Here is a 12,221-nt window from a genome sequence, read left to right on the forward strand (position 1 = left end):
CTCTCCCCAAGCTCTACATATCGAGTGGTCTAAGGACTAGATCCACTGAGAATTGTCATGACTTATCGAGACCTAACGACTTTGTGACAATATCTAGTTGGTGACAAATTGGTTGAGGTCAATGACTTTGGCCAATATTTGCCCATGGATATAATGATAGTGCACCTTGATGTGCTAAGTTCAAGCATGAAACACCATATTCTTTGCAGATGGATATTGTTGAGATTGGCTCATTGACCAATCCGTAGTGGATTGGTATTGGCTTGTTGACCAATTTGTTGAATTCTTTCAACAGACTTTTAAGTCATATGGCTTAGCATAAATTACTAGAACTATGCTAGATACTCCCCTCATTGCTTGATAGAGTCACTATTGGCTATTTCTGGTTGCCCCATGTACAATTTGTGCAAAACTTTAAGTATCTTGGTAGCAATACACTTGCCAAAAAGAACTGGAGTATATGCTTTGATTCTAAGCTCCACGCTAGATGGAAAACCGATTATATGTTGGAAAATCAATGCAACCAAAGTGATGATGGATGGAAAGTAAAATTAATGTTGTTTAATGCAATGGTAACACGAGTTTTGTGTTTATGGAGTAGAAATGTGGGGAGGCACTTTACATGGAATGAGATTGATAATATTCAATATATGTTTTTAAGGATAGAATTGAGAATTAGATCCAACACCCTCTATCAAGTTGTACTATTGGAAACACGTGTTTGCCCTATAGAGATATTGGTTCTATAGATACATTATTGTTATGCAGACATAATGTAGGTGAGGGTAGGACACTAGTACTTACAAAACATAAGTGAAGGGTATATTCACTAATGTTAGAAATATACTAAAGTGATTGGATAGAAGGAAATATAGGTGCATGCACTATCATGATCTTGGCAACCAATGAATGGAGCAGTGTCTTTTAGAAAAATGCATTTATTCAAGGGGTCAAGGAAGAAGTATAAATACGAGGCCTAGCTACCCTCAGAAAACACATTACGTTGGAAGGCTAAAGTCTTGAGTCACCAGTGATTGTGTTAAACCTACTTCATAGTACTAGTCATCCTAATAATCGTTGGTATGAGACATCAGTGGTAGGTATGCTATATCTTTACCATAGCTCAGGGATGGTGGGGAGGGATGGGTTCTTCTATCCAATGTCACCTCTCTTTTGCTTTAACTTGGTTTATTGATTGGTAATAGACTCTTAACAATGGTATTAGGCAGAGCAAAAGGAAACATGTTGTCTTTGTTCAACGTGGATTTTCTAGGTCGGCAACATTCTCTATAGCTATATGCAAGAATATTTTTGTCAGAGAAAAAATTTGTGTCTTTGCCTTCATGGTATTTGATGCAAGGATAGACAAATAGAAGAGAAAATATGGGTAAAGAGACTTGATTGTCATGTACCATCAATATGTTTTCTATGTTTAAATTTTCCCAAATATGAATTCTAACATAGGTATATGTATGTATACATATACATATGTTTGTGTGTGTATAATCAAGGTCTTAGATATTTAAAAGGTATTGATTATTGTTCAAGATGTTTCATGTTAGATTTCTTACATGGCTCTTTTTTATATTCGCTTGTTATTTTGGATTGCCTTGCAAGCAAAAGTAATTTTCATCAAAATTTGCTAGTGTTGCCTCTTGATGTTGGAGGTGTGGTCTGTGTGAGGACCGTTGCAAGAAGTTATTGGATGCACCAGTCACAATAGTGGACAAAACATTGCAAGGACATAATGTTGCATATGTAATTGTTGTTGAAAAATCAAGATATATGTTATCATGGCTTATATTTCCCCAATCAATTATAGTTGAAGACTACATGCTTATAGTTGTACATAATATTTCATAACAAATTGTCGTTTCGATACAATTGCAATTTCTCTCTTTAATGTGTGTTTAAAATAGGATTAGTAGCAATCTTGAAATTTTCTTTTCATATGCAAAACATTTTCATTAAATATTGCAAATATATTGTCTTTGTAATATTGCAAGGTTTAATCAAGTGGGGAAATATATGTTGGCTATCATGGCTGGCCCCAATTGACATATACGAGCATTAGGAGGAGGGGATGACTTTGGTGATAAAAGCACAAGAGGTTTTTTTCTCCACCATCGACAATGTCCACTCAACTCCTATCAATGCCAAATCTCAAGTTGTGTTGGAATTGGTTAGCCCAATAACTTATTGGACTCTATGGAAACAACGGTGTAGACGGGTCTTCTCCAACCAAACCATGCAACCAATAGTGTTAATGCAAGAGATATGGAGTGAAGTTGTAGCCACTCTAAAAAGCCAATATAATGGCCTCAAGGGCGACTCCAATGGAGTTGAAAGACAACGACTAGCCTTCATCCAGCAATGGTCGACCTCCCCCTTTATTGAGTCGGTGGGCATCCACATAAGATGGACCTATCGCGTCCCTACATGGATTTGTATATATTAATCTCATATGTAAAAGTTTATAACTAATGGAAGGAGTTTTTTTTGGAAAAAGAAGAAGGTATGCACATTTAATTTTGGTAACTTTCTTTCTCATGGACCATCACCAATGGAGCAACTCTTCTACACCAAGAAGGAGCTTGTGAAGTTTATGCCTTTTAAGGTCAATCTTGTGAAATGCTACCATTGGAATTTCAACTTTCCTCATATATTCAAAACAAATTTTTGCTTTGCTCGTAAATAATTTACCAGCCATTCAAAGATTGTCAAGTGATCTCTTCCAATAAATGATACTAACAAACCCTATACTTGTGAAAGAGTAGAATTGCTTCCCACAATTGACAATCCTACCTTTAGGAAACCTTCTTGGAGAGACAGTTTGGCATATTTATAATGATAGTTTTGTGAGAAAAGTTTGCATTCTATAACTAAACCATTTTTTTTGTTTGTCTAGGAGGACACACATGATGTATTGAAGTGGGGAAAGTGGCTAATGATGTGAAATAGATCTTGTTTTTCTATATCTAGTCAATTGTTTTGCCTTATTCCTATTAAAATTAATTGCAATTGCCTCTGGTTTAGCTCAAAATACTGTATATGTGTATATGTGTGTAAGAGTAACAAGAATAAGCTTTCTAGCCGTTGTACTATCGTGGCAGTACCAAAATCAGCCTATTAAACAGTGTAAATATGGATGAGTGGTGGACAAGCATGAGGGCATAACTAATATGCATAAGTTGTAGTGGTGATTGCACATTGTATTCAAGGTTGTTTGGTGGAATCCATGGATTGAATCTATGCCAAAGATAAACAAGTGCATTTGGGTGTCCTCGTGCGGATTGGACTTGATAAGAAATGATCTGCATGATTCAGTGATGGTATGATTTATGTGCCTTTGTCTCCAATGTCCATATGAATACATCGTTTTCGAATCCTCTTTGTTTTTTTTAGTGTTTTTGACATGGTATAATCATGTCTATGTCATGAAATTGTTGTCCTTGTATTGTTGTTGCAAGTCACTATGTAATGATATGCCTACTTTAATGTGTTTTTTAAGCATTTTGTTTATGTTTTCCTGTCAAAAGTTTGATAATTTATTTAATACAATTATAAAATGAAGTTCTTGAAGAATGCTAATTTGGGAAAACACTTGTTGGCCTTTGTGCTCATAGGTGTGGCCTCCTTATAGTAATAGGAGCCTAAAAACATGCCTTTGATGTTACTCCCTCCAATTGATTTCTATAGATATGAGCAATGTTGCCTTTTAACGACCGTTTTGACCGTTTTTGGCAAATTTAACCGTATATGAAGGTTAATTTAAAAATCAAACTGTCAATCTTGACGGGCATATGTTTTATGAAAACGTAACAATGAAGGCTTAAAATTTCCTAATACTATCAAATTTTGCTAAGACCAATACAATAGTATTATAGTCCTAGGAACAATGTTAACGTTCCAGTTGCATTGGGACTTTATATAGTTTGTGTAAAAAAAAAGGTAAAAAAACTAATGTAAATTCTCTAGAGTCTAAATTATGAATCTCCTCTTCCCGAATCCCCGAATCCCCATCTAAGGCCTTCCTTTCCCTTTCCCCCCCCTTTCCCCCCCTTTTCCCCTGTTTGTTCGTTGCCCCCTCAACCCTGCACCTTGCTGGAAGTTCTCAGTTGCTTGTTGCCTGCTACTCATAGATACAACAACATCTCTTGCTCACCCATCTAAGGTAGCTCTCTCTCTCTCTCTCTCTCTCTCTCTCTTGCATTAACCTCATGTAATTTAAGAGATTAGTTCACCAATGTAGCTAGTAATGTTCTGAACAAGCACCAACCAACCCTCTCTAAGGGTAGTCCTCATAGAGAGTGGATACACTTGTATAGCATAAGAATTTCTTAGGTGCATAGAGAGTGGATATAGTTGTATCGAGATACATTGAATGGTTACATGCTCATATGCATTCATGTCCTATTTATGATGTTCAAATATCCTCACATCTTCTATATAGTCTATCTTCCATATACAGTATTTACATAGAGCAAGGGGGTCGGTTATAAGAATTCAGTAGGATCCATCTCATCATATCAATAGTTGTTTCCTATGGCTAGGAAATTACTACATATCCAACGTTGATGGCTAGAGCATTTTCTTGCTCTATTAATGGCTAGATCATTCTTATCTTTCCCTTCTAGGGAAATCTACAATGGCTTGCTTGATATCACTGTTGCTTTTGTTAACTACCAATGTTGTTGCTTGTACTTGTGCCATGTTTTCTTCTTTTGATTACACCTATGGTGCCTTGATGGGGTGGGATGATACACCTTCAGTTTGCTCACTTGATGTGGCTCAACACTAGATGCCATCTTTTTTGCGGGTTTAAGCAAGCATTCCGTCCACTTGCTTCAAATCTCCTATCTTACTTCATGGCATCCTTTACTCTCTTGCATGTAATCCTTCATCATTTCTGCAGGCGGCAAATGCACAGACATAGAGAAGCTATATCCTCTTTTCATTTGTTCTCTCCGCTTGCTCGTTCGATTGAAACTACAAAAGAGTAGCTTCTGTCTTCTCTGACTCTTTCCCGACTCTTCTTCCCCTGCTTCGTCAAATGTGGCAACCATTTGTGCTTCTTCGCTCTCTCTCTCTCTCTCTCTCTCTCATCTGAAAAAGCTTTTGCATATAATATTGAACGGAGTAGTGGCAAAGGCATCCTAAGCAATGAATTAGTTCACCATGTTACAAATAGCCTCTTTTTTTTTTGGTATTTTGACAAACAATACAGTTTGCTTGCTATACCATAAGATATAACAACTCTTTCACTTTTACAAACTAATGGAATATGCAATGGTTTAATGAGTTTTCTTTTCTAAAAAATGAGTTAAATAGCTGTGAAAACATATGGTTTCCACAATTTCATTCTCATCTAAAGCTACTGTCAAATGTCTTTCTACTTTGAGTTGTCTAGCAATAAAGGAACAACTGAATTATAGTGTTCTCCAAGCCCGAAAGCATGACGATGATATGAGAACCGGGGGGTAGAATTCATATTTTTGCCATATTGTTTACCCATTTCAACCTCAGGAAGGCTGCTTGATTACACAATTATATGATTTTGTAAAGAGTGTGCAAGAGCATCCAATTCTAGATGTCCTCCCCATGATGTCGTTGACTCAACATGATGACAATATCTCTCAAATACGGCTTCTTCATTCTCATTAACATCATTTTCATCAGTATCCCCTACCACAACGAATGGAGCAAAATCTTTGGCATGACTTCGCATATAAGATGTTGCTATCTCTCTCAATTTTTGTAATGAGAACTGTATAGAAGAAGTATTTGGGTAGAGTGCTAGTTGATCCTCTAATGCTCTATACAAGCAATGCCCATCCGACTTCATCTCCTTCAGTTCTAACCCGAGTGGTCATAGCTTTCCTTCAAGCAATTCGTTTTCCACCATCCGATCACTCACCACATTGTTTTGCTCTTCTTGAATTCGTTGTTCTCTTTCAGCTTCTTGGTTTGCTCTCTTGTCACGCCTTTTCTGGGCTTTCGTTGGTTTTAGTGGTTGAGTTCCAAATGAAGTAGAAATACCACCAAATTCTTTTACTAGTCCATCAAAACTTTTCGTTGCTAATATGGACATATGACTAAGTTTTGGATGCTCAGAGTTGTATGTCATTACTCCTATCTTAGAGATTATCCTTTTCGCTTCAAGGTATAATCAACAAAGTATAATCTTTTTGCCAAAGAGAATTATATTCATGTAAAATCTCATTGCTCAATAGGTCATAACTAATATGTATGGGTTTAATGATGCTAGTGATTGTTTTGAACTGATGGCATGATCTTTTCTTACATGATCCATTTCTTCTTATTCAGCATAATTATGGCTCCCAAAAGAAAAAATCAATGAACCATTAGTGCAATGTTTGCATGGAAACCACCGAACGATGCACATGACATAAATATAAACAATGATTTAAATAAGGATATTGTAAAGAATCAAGAGATGGATTCTTGTGAAGATGAAAAGATGTGAGTTATGTGTGTGTGTAAGGGGGAGAGAGAGAGAGAGAGAGAGAGAGAGAGAGAGAATACGCAAAGTAAAAGTATATTGACAAAGGAGAAAGACACGACGTTCTACAAGGTGGGAGGAGGGTGCTTTATATAGTCACCCTCTCTCTTCATTAACTACAAGTCTCATGGAGCATGGGGAATGTGAAAGCTCATAAGTTATGTGTCATAGAATATGATTCTATGACTCATACTAAATGCTAGAATACAAAGTGGTGACATAATGGTGACTCTTGACCGTTGGAGTGTCTCTTCACTCTCAAGGTGAGTTCACACACTAGACCAAGTTGAGCTTGATTCTCAACACGGCCCCCTCAAGCTCAAGTCGGGTCGGTTTCATACGGTATCCGAAATTCGCTTTAACTTGTATTCCGGAGTCTGCATCGACTCGCGTCGGCTCGTTTTATGCGGAGTTGCGGAATCCGTGCTCCAGCTTGCATTGTGCGAAGTCTGTGCTTCGGCTTGTGTGTGTAGTTGCGAAGTCTGTGCTTCAGCTTGCGTCTTTCTTCGCGGCTTTGTGCGGTAGATCGGCTCTTCGCTGCTTTGTTGCGTGATTGCGGAATCCACGCATTATTGCGTAGTGGCTTCAGTACTCCCCCTCAAGCTTGGCAGGTCAGGGATCGTCAATCCAAGATCGGTCATGAATTGCCATAGCTTGTCGGCTCCTAAGGCTTTAGTGAAGATGTCAGCCGTTTGAAGATTGGTGCTAATGTGTTGTAGGTCGACATCGCCAGCCAGAACGCGCTCTTGGATGAAGTGATAGTGCACTTCGATGTGCTTTGTCCGCGCGTGGAACACCGGGTTCTGAGCCAGATAGATACTGCTCATGTTGTCGTAGTAAAGGGAAGTCGGATCCTTGATGGGTACGCTTAGATCCTTCAAAATCCTCTTGAGCCATACGGCTTCACACGCAACTATGGTTGCGCCCCTGTATTCCGCCTCCGTACTCGAAAGAGCGACGGTGGGCTGCTTCTTGCTACTCCAGGATATTGCTCCACTACTTCCTCGGCATCGAGGTAATTCGGACTCCGGCCAGAATCATGATCTCTCAACGGCACTACATCCTCAACTTGTTATACAAGTTCGGGATGGCTGAGTGCAAATCCGTGACAACCCCGTTCAATCGAAATTTCAAACTAGATGCGAACTCCGACACCAAAGCGTGTGAGCCGACTCAGTATCGACAACTCATCGGGAGTCTCTTCTACCTCACGATCACACGACCCGATCTCAGTTATCCGGTCGGTCTCCTTAGCCAATTCATGCAAACACTGCTTGATACTCACTTGGATTGTGCTAAGCGAGTTCTACGATACGTGAGCGGCACAATGGATTGCGGCATCCTCTACAAGACCGCGATGCCAATACGACTCGAGGGGTACACAGACGCCGATTGGGCCGGCTACAAAGCCGATAGAAGATCAACCTCCAGATTTGTTTTCTCCCTCGGCAGTGGAATCAAGAGATGGATTCTTGTGAAGCGGAAGAGATGTGAGTTATGTGTGTGTGTAAGAGAGAGAGAGAGAGAGAGAGAGAGAGAGAGAGAGAGAGAGAGAGAGAGAGAGAGAGAGAGAGAATACGCAAAGTAAAAGTATATTGACAAAGGAGAAAGACACGACGTTATATAAGGTGGGAGGAGGGTACTTTATGTAGTCACCCTCTCTCTTCATTAACTACAAGTCTCATGGAGCATGGGGAATGTGAAAGCTCATAAGTTATGTGTCATAGAATATGATTCTATGACTCATACTAAATGCTAGAATGCAAAGTGGTGACATAATGGTGACTCTTGACCGTTGGAGTGTCTCTTCACTCTCAAGGTGAGTTCACACACTAGACCAAGTTGAGCTTGATTCTCAACAGATATGGATTTGTTTGGGACTGATTTAGAGAGTTTAACTCAAGAGAGTTATTCCTCTAAAATAACCAAAGAAAAGCCTAAGAGAAAATTCCGTGATGCATGGAGAGATAAATTCCCATGTATACGATGCATTATGCAAGAGAGAAAACATTAATGAAATGTACATGGTGTGAGAAATACGCTAGTCCTGGGCCTTGGGGTGTTGGTTCTAGATGCATTACTTTGCAACTGATGCAATTTTGACCCATGTTAACTCAAGTGGTCATAAATTATGTGCATCAAAGTGGATATGTGATGTTGAAGGGAAAGCAATGTCCATCCCAAAGCATGTATCACAATTGGATGATATTAACAAAAATAAGGTCATAACAACAATGAAACTCATGTACTTTATTGCAAAAAAAGATTTGTCTATCGCTACATACCAAGAATGATGTGATTTCGCTGTGCTATTAGAGGTGCCTATTATGCCTAAGCAACATGATTATATATCTTATACTAGTAGATATGGAGGATATGAATTTCTGGTTGCCTTTGGGAAATATCTTCTAGAAATTCAAAGCTCAAACCTAATAAATTCCCCAGACTACTCTTTGATGCTAGATGAAAGTACTGACAATGGATTAGAGTTGCATCTCATTGTGTATGCTACATACTTGCAATGTGGTGGTTGTGGGCCTAAGCAAACTAAATATATGGGTTTGCTGAAAATTCCCAATGGTAAAGGAATAACTATATATGAACATCTTAAGCATCTATTGGGCGATCGATGCCTCAACATGTACAAGTTGATTGGATTAGCAATTGATGGTGTGTCATCAATGATTGGTAGTGAAATTGGAACAGTAACATTAATGAAAAATGATATCCCAAATTTGGTTGGTATACATTGTATTGCTCATAGAGAAGCATTGGTTATTTCAGATGTATCTAAAGATATCCCTGAGCTCATTCTTGTAGAAAAAATTGCAAATAGGGTATATGCATGGGCTAACAATAGTACCAAAAGGACACATGAAATTTTAGAGCTCTTGGACCAAATGCAATTGGATGCTCATAGACCCTTACAAATTCATAATATTCGTTGGTTGTCACGTGGTCAAGTCATGGAAAGACTGGTGAGTATAATGCCTGTAATACTTACTATTTGGAAGAAAGAGAACTTAAACGAGTGGTATAATAAAGCTGATGTGTTGCATTTGATGAATATTTTGAGCTTGAAACTTCAAAAAGAGAATTTGGATGTAACTTCAATTCGTGCAAAAATTGATATTACTATTTCTAATTTGCGGAGGTCTTTCTTGAGAAATGACACATTTGCGGATGGAACAATGTATTTATCCAAGTTCTTAAGATGTTCTAAAGTTGGGTTTTTGGAAATAGAGGATAAAGATGGCGTTACATATATACATGAACTATACTTCAAACAAATTCCTATGGATAAAACAAGTCAAAATGATACGAATCCCAATATTGCAAAATCTAAGGGAATGAGGCCATTTATAGATGGATCACTTGAAAGTTGTATTAAACTATCTCAAAATTATGTGCAAAATACTATTGATGGGCTAAATGCAAGATTCCCTGACTTAAGCCTCTTCAATGCAGCAAAATTATTCAGCCCATGCCATTATGCAGATGATGATGTGATTAGGGATAGTAAAGCAAAGACATGGTTGGGAATTTTGATTTCTCACGTACAGCCAAATGTTGATGTCAATGCATGTCTTCAAATTTTACATGATGCAAAGGCTTGTGAAATGGAACTCTATGGGTTTGTCAACACTTTACGTTTAAATTGTGAAGGCTATACTATGCATGAAGCTTGGCGTATGTTTTGCAAAATGAAGGATTGGCAAGATAGTTTCCTTCATTTGATGAAATTATGGCAAGCTACTTCGGTTATTCCGTCTAGCACAGTTTCATGTGAGAGAGGGTTCTCTAAGCAAAATCTCATCAAAGAGATGAAAAGAAATCGATTGAATATAAAGCATTTAGATGATTTAATGAGAGTCTCATTGAATGGGCCACACATTGAAGAAATACAATGGGATCGTGTAAATGAAATTTGGAAAGATGCAAAGGATAGAAGGGTATAATATATTGTTTTGTACAAATATTCGATGTATTTACTTTTTGAAGGGCAATTTTTTTGACAAACCGTTATTTGATGGGTAAAATTTTTGGAATACCGTTCTCATGACAGGCAATGTTAGCCGTCAAAAGGCAACACTAGATATGAGGGAGGATGTGGCATGCCAACAAACTTTGATGCAACGGGTTATTATGCTTTAGACTATACTATTGGTTTTCTTCTACATGGTAGTGAAACGAGACTTTTTGAATTAGTTCGTGATTGCATCCTTCTATTCTCTAATAAGCTTATCTATGCTACATAACCTTCAAGTGTTTATGCTTCACCATAGGAAGAGTTTATTTCAATATATTTCTATATATTTCTATATAGATGGTAATTTGACACAACTAACAAAGGAATGGAATGTTTGAGGCACGACTTAAACCCAACTTATGGGCATTGAAAAAAGAAAGGTATATACAAGTGCATAGTTATTTTCATGCGTTGGATTAGAATTTATGACAATGGTGTTCCTATTGAACTAATATTTGTAATCTCGATTATCATATTTAATGGATCATGGTTTTCTAGGTATGTATATATGTACTAGAAAGCTCATTTCACTTTTCAAAGTGTTTTGTTTCCAATGAAATCAAATTCAAGTTTCATTAATTATACCTTAGAGCAACACGTAAGTAATCCAAGCGCATTCATTGCAAAGGCATCAAGAAACGTAGTTCAAATAAAAATTGTTTGATAAGGATGTCATGAGGATAAAATGCCTCTTTTGAGTTTGGATGTAGCCAATGATGAGGAAAATTATCAAAAAACATTTGCATGAGTCCAAAACACTTATTCAAAGAACGTGAAGAATACGTAGAGTTACTTGATAATTTCTCCACCGAACACAAGAGAGAACACATTCATGTGCTAAATTTTGGGGAAATCTAAAGCGGAAACAAGTTGACCATTATGATGCCTTACCTCTTATGGACTTGTCTATGCATTGTATTTATCAATGCATAGACAAAATAGAGTCAATTAGAGTGGGCATCCTTGCTTAACACCAATTGTATTATTGAACACTCTAAAAGTCCATTTTCCATACACATGACATATGAACCTTCTCATAGATTCGAGAAACTACAAGCATATGTTCACCTAGTGCCTCCTTTTGTGAACATCAAAACCATGAAGTTATAACATAATTGCCCCTTAATATCCTTGGCATGTACCCAAAATGATTCTATTTATATTTCTTACTTGATGTTTTGAACGAGCAACCTCAACGTGGGCCGTATTGGCTGAACAAGCCGAGAGCCAAATCGGATGAAGACCAATTGGCTAAGCCCGGATCAGATCGGAGAACTGGATTGGTGAGCCAAATACGCACGTGAGCTAGTAGGCCATTAGAGGCCTACACACCTAGATTATTAGGTAATCATAGTTTTGGGAGTTAGTGTCAGTAGCTCAATTATGAGCATTGAAGTACTTGCTAGTACTTCTAGCCGTCCTTTATGGACTTGTATAAAAGTGCTCATTGAGCACATTTGTATGTATAGAGTATTTGTTGAGCGGGCAAGCTCAACTGGATCCGGATCGACTGAATAAGCCAGAGCCAGATCAGTATCCGGAACGGAGAACCCGATCGGTGTACGGATAGATCGGTATCCGGAACCTAGAGCCGGATCGGAGAACCTGATAGTACTCTGGAATGGTGTGAACCAGTAGGCCATTGGCAGTCTATGGTCTGAGCCTAGC

The 12,221-nt window shown here is 38.0% G+C and overlaps 1 protein-coding gene and 1 pseudogene across 1 annotated transcript; one reads left to right on the top strand and one right to left on the bottom strand.

Annotated features, from left to right (window-relative positions):
* Positions 1-5,142: 5,142 nt before the first annotated feature.
* Positions 5,143-6,127, bottom strand: LOC147864087 (OVARIAN TUMOR DOMAIN-containing deubiquitinating enzyme 5 pseudogene; annotated as a pseudogene).
* Positions 6,128-8,850: 2,723 nt separating this feature from the next.
* Positions 8,851-10,482, top strand: LOC147864088 (uncharacterized). The gene has a single exon (XM_087319343.1). It carries the CDS (start codon positions 8,851-8,853, stop codon positions 10,480-10,482), a length of 1,632 nt encoding a protein of 543 aa, XP_087175469.1.
* The last annotated feature ends 1,739 nt before the right edge of the window (positions 10,483-12,221 follow it).

Source organism: Azolla caroliniana, unplaced genomic scaffold (genome assembly GCF_043228905.1).
Source record: "Azolla caroliniana isolate FFs.n. ecotype wild unplaced genomic scaffold, voAzoCaro1.0.p SCAF_5, whole genome shotgun sequence".
NCBI lineage: Eukaryota > Viridiplantae > Streptophyta > Polypodiopsida > Salviniales > Salviniaceae > Azolla > Azolla caroliniana.

What these genes read in the sequence shown, in the direction of transcription:
- LOC147864088 (XM_087319343.1), top strand. Translation starts at nt 8,851, where the DNA reads ATGCCTAAGCAACATGATTATATATCTTATACTAGTAGATATGGAGGA.